This window comes from Xiphophorus couchianus, chromosome 8, assembly GCF_001444195.1.
Source record: "Xiphophorus couchianus chromosome 8, X_couchianus-1.0, whole genome shotgun sequence".
NCBI lineage: Eukaryota > Metazoa > Chordata > Actinopteri > Cyprinodontiformes > Poeciliidae > Xiphophorus > Xiphophorus couchianus.
In genome coordinates this window covers 23345916-23365009 of record NC_040235.1, presented here as the reverse complement: position 1 = coordinate 23365009, position 19094 = coordinate 23345916, and the positions used below count along the sequence as shown (strand labels likewise).

Genomic DNA, 19094 nt, shown 5'->3' with positions numbered 1-19094 from the left:
AAACGGCAGCAGAAAAAAAAATGCAGATTGTTTTAAAGACCTGCAGGCTCAGATCAGGCCTAACTATCATGAGATCATCGGTCTATCAAGCACTAAAGTGGGAGATCTTGCGGAGATGTCGGGTTTCTTGTCTTGCCCGCGATCTGGCGTGGGTTGCTGTGTGCTGTGCTGTTTTTTTGTGTTGGTGCAAAAACAACAGGAAACAACGAAGGTCCGTCTTACCGAGCAGTGGCAGCAATCGATGTCCAAGAGGGTCATCCTGTAGAAAGACAAAAAAGAAAAAGGCATATATAAGAAGATATGTGGAGAAAACATACAATGCAAACGTGTTTAAAGGGTTTTTTTTTAGAATTTTGCTACTTTACAATCACAAACTTCCAAGCATATTGGGATTTTTTAAAATTTTTTTTAAAAAAAAAGATTGATTTAATGCAAAGTAGAACAACACACAAGCAGAATAAATTGTACAAAATTACAAAATGAGGCGTCCATTTCTTTTGGTTCCTATACTTTTGCTGTGGCTGTTAATGTTGAATTTTTGTACATCCTAAGTTCTGTCAATTTGGTGTTTTCTTCCATCAATTTGGAACATATTAAAGTTAGTTTGGAACCAAAATCTGTGTTTCAAATTTTTGTATTTGGAATTGTTTCGATTCCTTTGGTGACTTTTAGACCCTCTCATTAATTTTGGGGGGTGTGGTGGAGTTGTTGGTCAAATGTCTGGAGGTCTTTAAAATTATTATTATTATTTTTTTTACCACTTTTTAAACCTGTAAAGATCACATTAAGTTTCATTTTCACCCACGTCATAAGAATTTTTTAGCAAGCATTTTGTCTTTATTTTTCTAGAAATAGTATGGCATTTATTTTTCAAACTATCAGGTTGACAGTGCATTCCAGAGACAAACCACCTGTTGCCACCCACGCCCTTTTGTTGGAATAACTTTAGGTTTTGGAGCTCAGAAGGTCGTGACAATTTTGATACATGCAACTAAAAGAAAAGACTAATTCTCTCCACGTCCGATGAGTCAGTTTGGGAGGTTTCTCCACATCTTTGTGGACTGAAAATGTTTCAAACTCGGGACACTGTTTCACAACCCGGACCTGCTTTAAATGTCCCCAGCACTGTGTCCCTGACCTGCTCGCTGTTTGTTCACTAATGTTCTCCACCAAACCTCTGAGGCCCAAACAGAGCAGCTGGATTTACAGAGAGGAAATTACAGCCAGATGAACTAAATCTACTGATTGTGTAACTTCTAAAGAAAACTGGACTGCACTGGATTTTATTTAGGGGCCATTATAGCAAGAGGGAGAGATGCACTGATCCAATATCAATATCTGCATCTGTCCCGATATTTAAAAAAAAAATAAAAAATCTAGATTGGATATTGGTGACTGTGCCTGATACATAAGGACAGATCTATTCAGTCTAATTCTATTCTTTTCCTCTGAGCGACATCATGCTTCATTATTTATCTTACATTATATTTCGAATTCCTAATTGCTCTTTCTGAACCATTTGAAAGAAGATTTGTTGCAGTCGAGTTTTTACATGTTTGACCAAGACAGTCAACCTTTTCTGCCAGTTTCAGTTTGTTTGATATTTATTTTACATTGGCTGTTACACTCCTAACTGCACTGACTTAACAAATTAAAGTTGTTTTTGCATTTCACCAAGCTGTTGAAACTGTTGGTGTATAAGTGTGCTGTGCTGGTGTAGAGTTATCAAAAAAATTTGTAATTTTGTACATTTATGTCTGTGTTCAGGAAAAAATTAATATTTTAAATCAACTGTTTTTGCACTGTTTTTCTGAATCAGCCAATGGTAAATCTCAGGTATCTGTACCAAAAGTGCAAAAAAAAAAAAAAGTGGATCTGTGCATCCCTAAGTATGGCTGGCTGAATACAAACTCCTGCCAGACAGGTTTATTTGTACAAAAACGCTTAAATGCATCCTTCTCGGTCTGCTTCACAAATAATGCACTACACGGTGATGGTCTGTTGCACAAAATCCCAATAAAGTACTTTGAGGTTTTAGGTTGTGACGTGATGCCTACTTATTTGCATTAAATAAATAAGAGAAAGATGTTTGATTCTGCGGCTCTCACCGTGTCTGAAGGCAACTGTCTGAAGCCGGCGGGGCTGTGGTGCGGGGTGCTGCCAGTGGAGGCAGCGGTGGGCAGCGCCGACAGGCTCGTCTGGGACGAGCTGGTGGTGTTGGGCAAACTGTCGCCCAGTCCGCGATCCTCGTCCTCCAGAGGCGGGCAGGCCTTGGTCATCACGGGTTGTGTCTCCTGCAGCAGGGGCCGCGACTCCGGGCGGGGCTCCTCGCCCTCCAGCCCCGCGTTCTGGTTGTTCTGCTTCTCCTCCGCAGTGGCTCCACTCTCATCCTAACCGAGAAGGAAGGGAAAAGAAATTTAGGCGAATGTTTTTTTTTCTCCACATTATCTGGAGGTACATATCCAAAAAAAAAAAAAAAAGAAAAGATCAGATGGAACTTACGATGGGAATCTTTACGATTTCGCTCGATTCACAAGAGCTTTTGAACCCTGTTGAAAGCAAGAAAATTGTGTAAGAAAAGAAAATCTGCTGAATGTTGTTGGGTTATAAAATGCTACATGGACTTACATGGTACGTCGCATGAGTGCTGTTTCCGTAGGAACCACAAAATAATGGCAAAGACGACAATGACCACGATGCAGATCAAGACCATTAATACAAGAAACCCTGGAAGAGATCGTTACATATGAGACAAATTCCCATCTGGGTGGCGATTAATGTTCGATGACGGGATGTGTGAAACTTACAGGTGTTTGTTGGCGGGTCGGGAACCGGAGGAGACCGAGGCGTTACCGTTTCGGTCGGGGACGGGTCTCGTTTTCGGCACACTGTGTTGGAAAAGGGCGTGCAATTCTTCACCTCCTCCTCGCCGGCTTTGCACCTGCAATGTCGTAGAAGTGGAGCAAATGCAATGAGAATCACATTAAGATAAATAATTCTCTGATACCCTCAAAAAAGTTAAACATTGCAGTTGTTAACATTATGTTAATATTTCATTTCAAGTTAACACATAAAAATTGTGTTTGTTGTGTTTAATTAATTGATTCTAGTAAAGATAACATGATTTTGTCACATGTTAACTTGAAGAAATCATTTTATTTTGTGCGAACACAGATACCTCTCTTGGCCATAAGGGGGCAGTCATGCAACAATAAAACTGCACGAACAGAAAAACCAGTTTAAACCGAATTCGTCTGGATGTTCATCCAAAGACAAAAGTGGGGAGCCCGCCACTTTCCCAGTTTGAATCCCTTTCACCGTGAATTTACGTTGGCAATCCAAATTTTCAAAGTTGTATCAGGCAAGGATTATTTTTTTTCTATCAGTTTTCTGTTATTGTTGTTTATGGATAATGTACTTAAAAATAAATAAAACAACGGCTCAAATTAAACACGCTGCCTGTTCAACCCTGTAGGCTAGAAGAAGTAGTCCATCTTGGGCACACAGGTGTGCAGAGCCGAGAATGGACGGAAAAGTTTGTGACGGTCAATATTAAATCAGAGGAGTTTGGCTAAGTTTACGTGTTTAACGGGGGAGAAACTGGGCGACCTTTGGCCGCACTCAGGCGCCCTGGTCTGTTCCAAGTCAAAAAATGCTTCCTCCTAGCATCACCCCCTCCTTTTTTTTAGTTTTTTATCTCGGCGAGGATCGCCTGAAGAACCTTTCATTTAAAATGGTCTATCTGGAGGGTTTGCTTGTACAGGAATTTATATTATTCCTCTATGAAGGCTAATTTTCGTAAAATGCTTCACCAATGCGTCAAGTGTAAAAGCCACCGCGCTTGATCGGCTCAAGGCGAACGATTGGTGGACGTTGGTTTAATACTTGAAACTATAATAAAAGCTGTAGCAACTTAATTTTTAAGTCATGGTAGCTAATTTTATTATGTAATTGAGTACAGAATCCTGGTGCCAGTGGCGAGTACAAATGAATATTTAAATAGGGATTGGGGGTGAAAAATATGTTCACTCGGATGGCATGACATAAAATCATTAAGAACCATTGCTAATAAATCTATAATAAAAACATATTAAAAAAAAATATATATATATGTGTGTGTGTTTTCTGTTTTTGGGACTATTGTGACTGAGTTATTTTGTGCTGAAAAACTACTTTTAAGATTCTGCTAAATGTACTTCTATGCTTACCCTCTTTGCTAAAGGTTTGTAGTAATTATCGTAGGATTGTTGCCACTCAGCTGTTTCTCCTCTCTCCACAGAGGAATACTGAAGCTCTGTCAGAGTAACCATCGGGTTCCTGGTCACCTTCCTGACTTCTATCGCTCAGTTCAGACAGACAGCAGCTCAAGACTGAGGTAGCTCCAACAGCGCTCCCCAACGTCAAGAAAACTGAAAGCCCGGTCGGTCCATCCACCCAAAGCCCAGAAAACAGCCAACAACCAGCAAAGACATCTGCAGCACAACCTACTGCAAGCTTATATCCAAGTTAACTTGATATTTTTTGATGAACAGCTACTCATAATTAGTTTTGTAAAATTTCAAGTGGAGTAAGATATTTGCTCTAGAAACTAGACAAATACTTGGTAAGATTTTGTGTTTACAGTATATTTGCACTAGTAAAAGTAATTACAAAAAACTGCTTGACTTTACAATAAAACAAAAGACGTAGTAATCCTGAAATAACATCTAGAGAATAGTTTGCTGCGATTATTTGAAGGTGAAATAGACAGAACTGAATTTTGAGGTTGAGTGTAGCACTACTGTTTACCATTTTGATTACAGAAAAAATGTAGCTGGAAAACCTCTAAATGTGAGGGCATGATTAAAAGCACAATGATTCATCATTGTACATGTCTTTACATGGCAGATGATAGTTTCAGTTCACCATACTGGGAGAATGTAGATACATGATTGCATGGTTTTGTTTAGCATTTTTCGGTTGAGTTAAATGTATTTTTCTTTTTTGTTGTTGTTGCTCTTTAAGGTCATTTTGACCATATTATCCTCAGTGGTTTAATCTTTCTGGTGTTTTGAGAACATGACAATTTTTTTCTGTTTTGTGTGTCATACTGTTAATTCTACGCAGATATTAGCTCACAGGTGGACTTATTAGGTGGCTACTGAAGTGAGTTGGTTGCCATGGATTTTATCAGACCTTTTGCCAATTTTAGAAAAAGTATCTTAAACTCATGTGATGGGTGTCTGGTTTCTGAGCATATGATCAGCTCCATACTCTGTTTATTAGAAGCACCTCCACAGCATGATGCTGCCACCACCATGTACTGTGGTGGAGACTGTGTTGTCACGGTGATGTGGAGCTGTTTTTGCAATCTCTCTTTTGGGCTCAGATTTTATCTTGAGCCACACAGGACGCCTATTTACTAATTAAGTGACGCTACATGTGATTTCATTTAGGGGTCTCTTATCATAGGGGGCTGATTAAAAAAAGCACAGCTGCAAGTTTAGATTTAAAAAAAAAAAAACAGAACCAATTAGGAACTACTTCAGGTTCTTCGAATACATAAAATCCCAAAGAAATACAAAAAGGTTTGTGCTTGTAAAGTTCCAAAAAGTGGAAAAGTTCAATACGTACGAATACCTTGCAAGGTATTGTAATCTACAAATTAAGGGCTAAAAAGTGACAAAGCTGTAAATGTTTAAGCAGCACTCACTTGGCACAGCGTTTGCAGACTTCACAGGCCTGGTCAGGAACGCAGAAGGTGCCGGGCTTGCACTCGCACTTGGTGTCCGTTGTGGTCGTGCAGGGAGTGATTACTCTTTCGTCTGTAGAAGACAAAATTGTAAAACATTGTGAGAAAATTTCAAAACTGCCAACTCCAAAACAAATTGGTCACGCAAGTGTGTGACCTCTGTTTTAGTTAACTACGTCTAACCTGTTGATGCATGTCCAGGACTTAATGAGTAAGCGAGCAACAGAGAGAAACCTTTGTTGGATATTCTGCTCTTTTTCTTTTTTAAGCTAATTTACAGCCAGTTAGTAACCGTGCTGTGACTTTTTCCATAAAACGGATAAGCGTGACAATTAGGTTTCCTTCTTTCTGCTCACTTTAGCAGGAATATGAGAAACTTTGTGACTTTGGAAACATAAACGACAGCAGCTGCAGTTTTTTTTAAAGGGGTTACGTGAAAATTCTGGAAACATAAAAAAAAACAAAGTTCACCTCCATTAATCCCTAGCTTCAGTAAATAAGACGGCCATGGCTGCAAATTTAAAAATAAAAAAATCTATTCCAGAGCAGTTTGTAAAATCTGTAATCTTTCCATACCATTACAGGAATTTTCTCCCATGATTAATTGAAACAAAGTTAAAATACGGCCTTTTTGTCAGTTTTTTCTCTCGTTCCGCAAAACTATTTCTCTAATAATTGGCCTTTGTCCTGCCGTTGGCAATCGGCCATGTGGTTACACCAACTAGCTTGCCAATATTCCAGCTGCAAGAGCACATCATGTTGGCTTTAAACAGACAAAATACGGTCTGTTTCACCTTAACAGTCACAGAAGCAAATTGTTAAACAGTAAACATGTTGTTTTTGAGCGTGTTCTCGTCAGAGTGAAACAGACTCCTTACGGTCATGCAGAGAACACAACCGCGGTTTTGTGCCTCGCTCCACGACCGCTGCTCATGGTATAGCCAACGTCTTTCACTGTTATCGTTTGGGTAATGTATAATAATAAAAACGAAATTACTCTGTACCAAAGCAGAACAGTCGCCGGTTTTGTTCGACTGCATTTCTCAAGGCATACAGGCATTAAAGGACTGCGTGGAAATGTCATTTACTGCATGGCTGTTAAGTGCTGATGCACTCCAGCATCTGACAATTGTGGGAGCCACAAACTTTTGGAAAACAACAACTGATTACCCGTGAAAATATGTCGCATTAAAAACAACAAGAAAAAAAACTAAACAGGAATGCTAAGAGTTTTTGTGGCTTCATGGTAATGAAATGCATTGCAAACATTTCTTAATAAAAACCCCCCAGCATACTGTCAATTTATGATTCTTTTTTGGTCTGTAAAAATAAAACGCTCTACATTTAAGTTACGTCAAAGTGAAGTTTAAAAAAAAGAAAGAAAAACGTGTTGGTGTGGAAATTTAGTCTTAATACGCCACAGAAAATTGTTTCTTCATATGGATTCATAGTTTTTTTAATGCTTTGCTTTGTTGACTGATGCAGTGGAAAAACAACAACAAATAAAACAAAGTTGCAGAAACTTGGACTGACTAATTATTTTGGCACAGCACAGAAAATATCAAGCAAAAAAAAAAAAAGTTTTAGAACTGAACCATTTTGCACTTTGTACTTATTTTTGCAGTTTTTCAGTTCTGCAAAAAAAAAAAAAAAAATCAATAAAATAAAATAAAAAAATCTCAGGTACAATTTAATTTATAGATGTTATTTTGTAAAAACTTTTGATCAATTCCGACTGTGACTCTGTGGGTAGAGAAGTCGTTTTGCAAACCAAAACTTGTGGGTTTGATGTGCCTCTGGGCACTGAAGGCACTGAATCCCAGGTTGCCTACTGATTTGCATATCATCTATGAATGTGTGTGGATTTTTGAGCACAAAATAAATATACTATACAAACACATTTGTAGCTGTCCTAATATGGATTTATCAAACAATTTGTGTCAGAAGGAAACTTGTATATTAATGTTTCATAAACTTTTCCACATTTTGTGATGCCAAAAACAATATAACTAGAATTAAACTACGCTCAGGTGACTTTTGAAAATAACTGAGATTTATTTAGGGGAATGAGAGTAAAAAGGGGGAATTTTTCTGTAAAAAATTTACTTTAAATATCCTCAATTTATTCCAGTTGTCATAGTAGTCTTTAGCCACAAAACAACATTGGAGGAGGACAATGGTTTTCTAATCCATTTAAGCTTTCTGACATAACACTTAAATAGTTTGAAGCCCTTTTTCATAAAATGCCAGAGAACGTTCCGGAATTACCGGCGTTTGGACCGGAGTTGCTCCCGGCTCGCTCCTTAACGATTTGACAGCCGAGTTCTTGGAAAGTCTTGGCGCGGAAACGAGGAGGACGCCGGCCATTGCTGCTTTTAAGGTCATGCTTTTTTTGGGAAAGTAAACTTGTTCCGCTAAAAGTCTGGAGCAGTGAGTCATGACCCCTGACTTTAGAAACCCGAGGTCCATCACATAAAATAATTTAACAATAATAAAATGAGAACTCTATGAAGTTTGTGATCTTAACATTAAGAGTGGAAGAGTACCAGGGTGTGTGTGTGTTTAGAGGAAAGAACACAGACGCATTGAGCTAAGAAATCAGTCAGCTAGAATCGAGAGGTCAGCTGAAATTCACAGCTCCAGCCCCGGCATTGTTTGTGAATTTAGTCATAACTGTTTGCCTTCTCCCTAATGTGATCAAGCTATAATTCAGGTTTCATTGTGCTCTATTGTTTTGTTGTTTAAAACCAGCGGAGGACATTTACACTCAGTGTTTTGTTTCCTTCCCTGAACCACAGAGGCCGGAGTTTTTCCAATGGAAATGTGTCATGGAGGAGACAGATTGATGGATGTCAGCTTAGTGGAGTGATGCTTAAATACAACACAAACGAGCTCAGAAGCTAAAAACATGATTACCAGCTTGGTGAAAATCAATGAATAAACCGCAAAACTGAAGCTGCAGCCCAGTGACCGACTAAGGAGTTCAGTCACATTAAACCGACATGAACGATATGCCGCCTGAGTCTGTATTATAGAATCAGGTTGATGCACCAAAGCAACTATTCTCCTGTTTTTTTATTTTAATTTTAATTTGCTGATTTCAACTGAGGTCTGAAATATTACATGGTTAAATGGACTGGCACTAACTACGAAATACACTAAAGCAAAGTTCATTCATGTGACACCATAAATGATTCATTAAATCAACAGCAGCTCCCAACAGGAAGTTCTTAAGTGTTTCACATGGCAGCGTGGTTCAGAATACGTGCAAGCACTCCACAATGCAATGTGGGACTTAAAAGTTTAAACTTTACTTTTTTATTTAGTGTCACAAGATTATGAAAGGCATTAAAAAGATCTGGGGGGGGGAAAAAAACCAAAAAAACAACCAAAACCTTAAAAGTAAAATAAGTGAATAATCTATGTAACAGTATTCTCTTTTCTGTGGCTGCTGCCTTTCATCGGACACAAAGACGCCCAGTATGGGGGAGGACAATGACGCGCAGCCACACCCAGTTCAGCCAGGTAAGACGGACACACAGGCAAAACCTTCCCGAGACAAGTAACACACTCGCATTCAGGCCGGGAAACAAAAACAACAAAGACACACCCTGCTGCTCCGTGTAACATCATAAGATCCCATTTTCAGCTGTGGACGTGAAAGGCGCAGGGCACAGACAAAGAGCTATCAGCTTTCCTAAAACAATACATCTTTGACAAGCAGTCTCTTTAGAACGCTCTGTGGTTATCTGATTTTTCTTTTTTTTTTTTTAAAAACGCAAAGGATTAAATGGAGGGGAGATTCAGATAGGTGTCAGTTCTTTTTTCCCCCCTCCACGTTTTAAAACACGCTGGGATTTTGGAGCTTGTTGCTCACAGAAAATGGGAAATATGATTAAAAAAATGTTTAGTCTTATTTAGTGCCTAAATGGAAATTTAAATAAGATAAGAAAATCCAATTAAATAATTTAAATGTGTAAAGAAATCAGCTGGTGACCTGAAGCAAATCTACGCACAGTTCCCACGGTCATAAAAAATTCTGTTCAGTTTTTTTTAGATGTATTACTTTCTGTAGTTAAAGTTGACAGTTAATTACACATTTTTCGATAAAAATGCAGTTGCTTCAGAATACAATTAATTTAGGTATTAAAAAGACTGAAAGAAAAACTAAATTAATTTTACATGTAGCATGTAGCAACACTCCTCAGAGCAGACGTTGTTACTGAACAAAGAAGATGTTCAAAAATGAAGTCAGAAATAAGACAAAAGTTGACAAAGCCTTTTAGAATGGAAAGTATTTTCCAGATGGTCATGTCAGATTTTCATTGAGGGGAAGATGCTAGTCTGGTTTATCCATTTGTGTCTGAAGACATTTTTGATTTATTAATATTGGTAGCCTCTAAGGTATTAGCACACAGAGAGCTGCATACAATTAGATATGCTAAACATGCTAACGGCTAATCTAAGGTCCTAATTGCCTCTGTTCCTGATATGAATTGGAAAAGATGCACCGATTTGAAAATCTGGGCCAATATCAATATACGATATTAATAATGCTGTTATTGCCGATAACCAGTATTATTTATATTGTATACATGTCCTTACCCCTTTGAGACAATAAAAAAGTTTAGCACACCTGCTTAAGTAAAATACCCTACAATGCTGCGCTGCATCACCGTCATATGGCCCAACAAATAAAACACCCTCCCAATGCAAATACACAGAAGGCAACAATATGGAAATAAACAATGGTTATTAATATCCACCAAGTTTTAATAGACTAATACTGACATCGGCCAATACCAATATTAATGCCAATATATTGTGTTATAAATTATGGATTGACTGCAACATGGCAAGGAGACTGGAAAAAATATTTTGACTGCTGTTAGCTAAAATTAGTCCTGACAGGCTTTTTTCTCTGCTAAGTTAGCAACATTAGCTGGTTACAATGCTTAGAAAACCTTTTTTGATCTGACAACTATGACCAATTTAAAAAAAAACATTATGACCAATTAAACTGACTTTTTCCTCCTTCAACTAATTTTGAAGATACACAATTTAATTTTCGGTAAATAAAAAATTATATTGACCGATTAATAATCAATGACACATTCTTAAAGAAACGGAGAACTTGGTTACCAGGGCGACAGTGTGTACAGGGCAGACAGCGGTTCATCCCATTTGGATGCTCGGTGTACGTCTGCCCGTGTTCACAGGACACGCATGTTCCTTCCTCCAGATCACCTTCACATGGCTTCTGCACAAACGTTCCTGCAAATAAAATAAGAAAACAATCAGACCACAACTCATCACACCACAAATATAACTTACTAACGTAACTAAATGTCTTGTCCTGTGAATAACAACTCCATCATACAGATGCGTTTCCTGTTGAAACAGGCCACACCACGGCACCATATTCCAGAGTGCTAGACAACCCTAAGGTAAAGCGATGCTAAACACAGAGGGAACAGAAGTTTCTATGTTATACATGTCTCCTTTTTTTATGTTCAGGAAGTGTTCGTGTCATAAGAGCTATAAGAGGGAGCGATTGAGCGAACTACAAAGTGATTTGTCCTACTTCGCTCTGCTGGATTATCGTACTTATCATCTCTGATCAGCTCAAGCATGCCATGAATAAAACCACTTGATTCTCATGTGTTTTCAGGATTTATCTGATGTACAAATGGGAGGGGGAAAAAAAAGAAGAAAAAAAGACGGGGCACCGGGGGGAAGACGCAACACAGAGCACAGACCTCTTCAGTTAGAAATGTTTTTCTTTTTTTTACTTGGAGACAGCTCGACTGTCACAGTTACTTAAAGATAACTTACTGAAAAACAAATCTCTTCTCCATAAATTAATATGAGCTAATTAACAAGAACTAATTAACAAGTGGGAAAACAAGCAGGAATGAAGCGTTGTAGTTGCTGTCAACAAACGATGGAGGCCCCAGAAATAAATCAGCTATCCTCTGGGATTTAGTTTTTAGCAATCAAATGCATGTAATTGCATAAATTACAGACTGATTGATGAAGGTTGCCATTGGAAGAGCCAGAGGAACAAAAAAACAAACATTAAAAATGAACTAAATAATAGACAAAAAACATTGTTTTTTTTCTCCCCCAGAATTGAGAATCACAAATGAAATAACTCAATAAGCCACCAGTAGAATACAGTAATTGCTTTCTGGCTAAATATATTCCGGGCCCAGGACAAGTTAAATGGTTTATCACATTATGTACGTAATTAATTGAAAAGGTTGGTGCTTTTAATGACTTGGACCTTCAAAACAACTCTGACTTCAAGCCCTGGAGTTTCCATTTATTTTGTAGCTCTACTTGAGCTCAGACGGAGCGACGGGCTTTCTGCTCCTGGCCGTCATGCCTTATTTCCAGACGGAGCGGTGAGGACAACATTTCCAAACTTTTCAGAGTTTGGAGGAGGAGGAATATAACGTAATTTATAGCCTTTAAAGTTCAGAATACAGGAAGCGGACACTAAACTCTATTTATTTATAGCATCTGGTTGTAAATGGTCTGTAAAACAAAGGGAGGGGGCTGGGGGGAAACAGTTATCTGAAAAATATGCAAGAATCCCTAAACTTTTGAAACAACGTGTCCTTCTAGTCTGACTGCAGTGGTTCTGGTTCCTGAATATCTGAGGATAGCTGAAAAAGAATAACATCAAGGGGAAAAATTGACATATTTTATAATTTTGCATTTTTCCTCAGGTGTATATATACGTACAGTACAGAACAAAGGTTTGGACACACCTTTTAATTCAATGAGTTTCCTTTATTTTCATGACTATTGACATTGTCGATTCACACTGAAGGCATCAAAACTATGAATAACATGTGGAAATATGCACTAAACAAAAAAGTGTAAAACAACTGAAAATAGCCCTTATATTCTAGTTTCTTCAAAGTAGCAACCTTTTGCTGTGATTACTGCTTTGCACACACTCTGCATTTTCTTGATGAGCTTCAAGAGGTCGTCACCTGAAATGGTTTTCACTTCATAGGTCAACCTGCCCTGTCAGGTTAATAAGTGGGATTTATTGCCTTATAAATAGTCATGAAAATAAAGAAAACCCATTGAATTAGAAGGTGTGTCCACACCTTTTGGTCTGTACTGTATATATATATCTTCCCATAAGTATCATAGTTCTGTTTTTCAGTTGTTGTAGCTCTATTTATGTCATTATTTGATTGTGTTGTATTTAATTTTCTTTTTTACTTCTAATTCTTTTTAAGTTTTGTATCATTTTTTTAACTTAATTTTGATGTATCTTATTAGCTTTAGAAGAATATAAAATACATTAATGTTGATTTTCTTAGACTTATATTTTTAATAATCTCCCCCCATTTGTTTGATTGCTATTGGCGATGTTGAGGGATCTCTTTTTAATCCTAGAGATGCAACAATCAGGATTTTTCTGGCAACACAATTTTCCAGAGTTCTGACTCACTGATTCCAAGTTCAACCAATTTTATGGTTTAGGATTCCACCACAAAAAAGAAAAAAAATGTACATAAGTAAGGTTTTGGATTTAAGAAACACTGGGAGATACAATTATCCCCATATATACATACAGTATATATATATATATATATATATATCCCTGATTTTATTAGATTTTTTTCCAACTGCAAAAAGGGGCATCAGAATAAATACTGCTGGTTAATCCATTAATAGACAGAAAATGGTGGGAGCTTTTTATATGTGACACTATTAATAAATAAGAAAAAATGAAAAACAGATTTCAGATATTTGAACAACCAATTCCTTATTAGTCTCAATCCAGTGAAAATTTAACAATTCTCTAGTTGATTAATTAGCAAAACATTGCGTGAAATTGAACAAATATGCTAAATTTAAATTGTTAACAGACTGTTTCCCTACATGCGTGAATGTTAAAATAGGTTCTGAAAGAATAATAAAAAAATAAAATTACTGCCATGCAAGTTGCAAGATCATTTTGCAATACACATTTTGCATTCTGTGTTGGAAAAAAGGACAAAATATTGATGCTAATATTGACTTCATTAAGTTTGCAAGAAGTCAACAAAATAATGACGCTACTTTTTAAGGAAGCCAGTCAGACCTAGGCAATAAGGTTTATTAAAAGGCTCTTCCTTTTGAGTTTAAAAACGACAAAACAGAAATGACGACCTGCTAATGGAAAATTATGATAAGAACAGAACACATTTTGTTTCCTATGCAGCAGCAAAGATGAGTTTAAAATCTTTCCAAAAGTCTGAATGAATTTGTAATTTTAGACTTCTAACACTTTACGGTGTTGCTTGGTAAATTAAGATACAGATTAGATTAGAGAACATCGAGCATTGTTCTTTGTTGTGTTTTTTAAATGGGGCAGTAAATATACTGCTCAAAAAAATAAAGGGAACACTTTAAGTGTGAAACACCTGTTTAAGTGTTCCCTTTATTTTTTTGAGCAGTGTAGTTCCTTTTAGAGCAGGGGTCTCAAACTCCAGTCCTCGAGGGCTGCAGTCCTGCAACTTTTAGATGTGCCTCTGCTGCACCACACCTGAACAGAATAATTAGGTCATTAAGGCTCAGGAGAACTGATCTACACAAGGAGGAGGTCATTAAGTCATTTCATTCCAGTGTTTTGTACCTGTGGCACATCTAAAAACTCCAGGCCCTCGAGGACTGGAGTTTGAGACCCTTGATTTAGAGTATTTAGAGTTTTTCTCCTTCTTACCCTCCTTGCAGTTCACACAGCAGAGTCCTTGGTGGGGGTACTGCTCATTCTCCACACATGTCCTGAGTCGTCTCAGAGTGAGGTTTCTGTACTCCTCTCCAGACCACTGAGGGGCCGGGAGTTCTGCCGCGTGGCAAACAATCAGCGCTGCCACGACCACCTGCATCATCAAGGTCAGGGAGACAACAAAGACATTGGGTGGAAGGGGGGAAGAGAGAGAAGAGAAAGGCATGAGCTTTGATTTACTTTTTTGTGATTCCACACGATGCAGACTCACCCACTTAAACTCATCAGACGAAGGGGCAGCAAAAGACGAGAGCGTATCTTCATAGGAAACCTTGTGTGAGCAATCTATGACTTAATGCGAACCATCTGATCTGAACATCTGCTGTGGGAAAGCAATTAAGGAAGCCAAGCAGCTGGTCACAACTAGGAGCAACATAATCTCGTGAGCACAGGATGAGGAAACATACACCAACTAAATTACATGCGCCGCAGCATGCGGGCCAAATTTAATTACTCCACCATCTCGAGGTTCAAAAGGACAGAAGCTACTTCTTCTATTGTCGAGAGTTTGATAAGGTACCTTGGCTACAAGCGGCCCGGTGCTCATATCCAACGTGAATCCCAGAGGTCCATTCATGTGTTGGATAATAACAGGCCTGTATAGGTGGGGTACAGAGAAGAATATAGCCAAACACTTTAGTGTGGCCCCCAGGCGCTGGTGTTTATTCACACGCTTTTCACCATGTCAACGTGAGAAGGCCCCTTTCACTGGCAAACAACACACTTTAGTGCTCCTACTTCAAATGACCCACATTCTTTAACCTGGGCTCTTTGAATGCCACGACATGTGAAACCACGGCGAAGAGCCGAAAACGCAACAGGACACCTCCCTGGGTAAAAGAGAGTCCTAGATCTAGAGGTTTTGTCTCTCCTGTGCGGTGGCAAGCCCCCCTCCCTTCGTTCAGCCTCCACTAGACCACTAGAGATTAAGAGGAAGAGATAGAAAGAAGGACAGAGAAACTGTAGACAACACGCTGAAGATGGGTCGCTCGACAGGGAATAGGTGCCCTAAAAAGAGAGTGTGGGAGAATGAGAGGAATAAAGAGAAAAGGGATGGAGAGAAGACTTATGACGCTGGATTTGACTCTCTGGAGGGCCGCCATGCCTTGTTGTTCAGAAGAACCTTTCCCTTTTTCTCTCTGCCTCTGCCTTTTCCCTTCACGTCAGACTTTCCAAAGACGCTCAGAGGCAGACGCCCGGCAGAGCAGTCACAATCACACCATTTAGATCTATCCAAACATTCTGGGGAAGGGGGGTGGAAGGCAGGAGGGAAGGAGAGGAAAAGGGAGGGAGATAAATGAGAGACGGGACTAACAGCTTGCACGACACAGGGTGAGTCTTTGCCTGAATACGCTGTGCGCGTTTGTGCGGCGCGTTTGTGTGGTGCGTGCGTGCGACTGGAGGCTTGGATGGGGAAGCTGTGGAGAGGCATGGAATTGAGAAAAGCAGAAAGCCGTGTGAAAAGGAAAGAGTAAAATCAGCGTATAAGCACATGTGCAAGGCAAAGCGGTGGAAAGAAAAAAAAAAAGATGTGAAAATAAAGATGACTGGGAAAATGTGAGCTGCACTGAAGGTAATCCCATTCCATAACACAGATGCAAAACGTGACATTCCACCAAATCCACATGCTTTAAGCCAATCCAGAGGTAAACGCCAGGTGTCCGATTGACAGTACACAGATTCCCTGCTCTCCAAACCGATCTCTAAACTAACAAGACTAAGCTCTATTTGAACACCTAAAGACCATTACATGAACATATAAACCTATCACTGCTACCAGTGCCGGTTTATAATACGGCTGGTGTAAAAGATGCACACAAAAAATTGGTTGGTGACCAAAACTAAAAGATTTTCAGCTTTCCAGTCATTGTCTACACAAAATCTAAGAGCTAATATGCCACACAAACTACTTCAGGGAGTTGGTGTGACAACTCCACACCAACACGGCCACACGGCCGGTATCCTGCAGTTTCAGCTGTGTTGGACGAGGGACAAACCTAAAAGTTGCTAGAGAGGACTGGGATTGCCCACCCCTTCTCTACTCTCACGTGTGTTACTGACAAAGTGAATCACAGTTAGTTAGATTCTGTATCAGAACGGAGTGCAAATTGAAAGTGGAATCTCTATAACTTAAGAGATGTCTACTGTCTAAGTTTCACAGAACTGGTTTTTTATCATTTCCAACTTTTGCTTGAAGATCGAGAACATGCTTAAGTTGAATATGTTGGCAGTTCTTTGAGGTAAATGTTCTCATTTTCAAGGGAATGCCTATGGAGAAAGCTGTTTAAGTAACGATAGCTTTGCTAACACTGCAGAGAAATCAGAGCCAAATAAATTTGGTAATGCTGGATCAAAGCTTTACCAAAAACATGAAGTCTGCCGCAAATTTCTGACTGGTGGATAGCTAGGCCATGTGTGTGTGCTGCTGCACACACACAAATGTTGGTGCAATTCAATATGCTATGCTATGATAAAGCATATTCAGTGGAACATTTCCACTTACCAATCAGATTAGGTAGGCTACCTTCACCAGTCAGCGTACTGCCTCTGCTGACTGGTGGGGCAAGCAGGGTTAAACCCAATGGCAAAAATGTGTCATACTAGTGCGACATCAAATGTTATAGTCGATGTGTTGTGTGACACCAGTACCTCTACTTTGACTGTTCTGTACCATTGCTCTAGGGACCTACATCCAAAAGGGGCGTAGGAACGTTGCTGTACGAGTTGGTTATATGGGTCGCCCTTTCGCTGGAAACAGACAAAATAGTGATACGAACTTAACCGACCCGTGCCAGACCACTTAGTGGAACCAAAGCAGCTGGCTTCCCAGCAAGGGTGTTACCCCGATGATGGTGGGAGAGGGATGGAGAAGATCTTACCCACACCAGGTTTACACTGCACGTAAAGAAGGTCTCAAGCTGCATTCCTCGAGGGAACACTTTTAGATGTGTTTGTTGTCAATTGCACTTGAATTGAACTGTGAAACTGCCTTACTAGCATGCAGTCAAGTTCTGCTAATAAGCTAATATTAGAGCCATGTGTGCAGAAGCAGAGAGACTTCTAAAAGTTGCAGGACTCCAGTCCTTGAGGAATGCAGTTTGCCTATCACTGGTTAATGATGCTAATGTTTACCACCAACCTACAGGAATAAGTTACAGTCGTAGTTTTTTAAAGATTTATAGAGCATGTATTATGTTTATGAAGCTGCAAAAACCATTTTTAATGTTATTTGGGCCTCAAGTCAATCTTAAAAAAGCAAATCCTCAGTTTTCTCAAAATACAGTTAATATATTGTGTTTATTTTTTCTGGGTCCAAGATCGTGTATCTTAGATTTATAGAAAGAGGAGCTTGCCCAGGGTGATGAATGAATGAACCGCCACAGTCTGCTACCGTTTGTTGTGTTCCAGTAATCATTTGTCCTTTTAAGGGAAGGTGGAATGCTTGGTTGGACAAATCCAAGTCATGTGTGACTTCATATGTGCATGCACTATGTATGTTTTTAGTTTCACAACACTGTATGCTTTCTGTTTGATTGTCGTGTAAAATCTTGTCTCTTCCATCTTATTTTTGTGGTTGGCTAAATTTCGTTCAACGTGGCATGCTTTTTATATATTTATTTTCTTTTTGCATTCATTCTGTGTTCTCTTGGTATTATGTTGGGAAATGTTGTCCTTGTTAATGTGCTGTAGAAAGGGCCAGGACCTTGGGGAAACATTTTCTGTTTTTATTTTCTTATTGTGATCCGCGATATGATGCTGGATCCCCCCCTTTCCTCGTTTTATTGTCATTGGCACTACAAAACTATGTTAATGCAACTTATCTACAATCTGATTAATTAGTCGGTTAACAGTTCAAACTCTAAGGAGTAAAACGGATTAGAAAAAGTAAAAATGGATTCCTTTCATGGGATAGCCAAGTTGCACAAAAACTTCTCAATGTGCCAGTGAAACAAACAAATAAATTCTCTTTCTAAGCTGAAGAGAATCCGAGTCATTTCTGAAACCAAGTGCTTTTCAATCTAGCTGCTAAATACTACTGAAGTACATCAAAAGCACAAGAGCACTGCGCTGTGTACATAAACACTACGGCCATCCAGAATGTGGTTTACTCTTACATCCTTCACCAAGAGAGGAGGAAGACCAGAGTGACCGTAACCTCAGTGTGGAAAGCCCTTCAAACCCACAATCCCTGGAAGGACTCCAGCATCGACTGCAGAGGCTCAGTCCACTTCACAGCCTCCTCTATCCTCTGTACAATGACTGAGCTCGGCTGCAGATTATGTCTTACAACAGTGTCCAATTGTCATTGTCCAACTCAGTGACAAGTTTGTACAGTGCTTTTGTGGCTGTGAGTTAAACTAATAAAAGTTATAATAAAATAATGAGGGACTTTCTGTGCGTCCGACAACAGTAGCGCTCCTCCGCTTCCTCTAAACACCCTGGGTTCTTCCAAATTGCCTTGGAACAATCCCAACATATGCCATGCACACTGAGGACGCATTTGTGCCTAAATGACAGGACATCCTTTCAGATGACCCAGGTTATCAATGGGCCATTTACAGGCCT

The 19094-nt window shown here is 39.1% G+C and overlaps 1 protein-coding gene across 1 annotated transcript in view; it reads right to left on the bottom strand.

The window, feature by feature from the left end:
- The window catches only part of tnfrsfa (tumor necrosis factor receptor superfamily, member a), a 33510-nt gene that overhangs the window by 2759 nt on the left and 11657 nt on the right, over positions 1–19094 (bottom strand). The window contains exons 2-9 of the mRNA XM_028025260.1: positions 14463–14622; positions 10874–11005; positions 5693–5804; positions 2808–2941; positions 2629–2727; positions 2503–2549; positions 2109–2390; positions 223–259 (exon numbers count right to left, since the gene is read on the bottom strand). Coding sequence (XP_027881061.1) covers positions 223–259; positions 2109–2390; positions 2503–2549; positions 2629–2727; positions 2808–2941; positions 5693–5804; positions 10874–11005; positions 14463–14622 — 1003 coding nt within the window. The remainder of the gene's footprint in view (positions 1–222; positions 260–2108; positions 2391–2502; positions 2550–2628; positions 2728–2807; positions 2942–5692; positions 5805–10873; positions 11006–14462; positions 14623–19094) is intronic.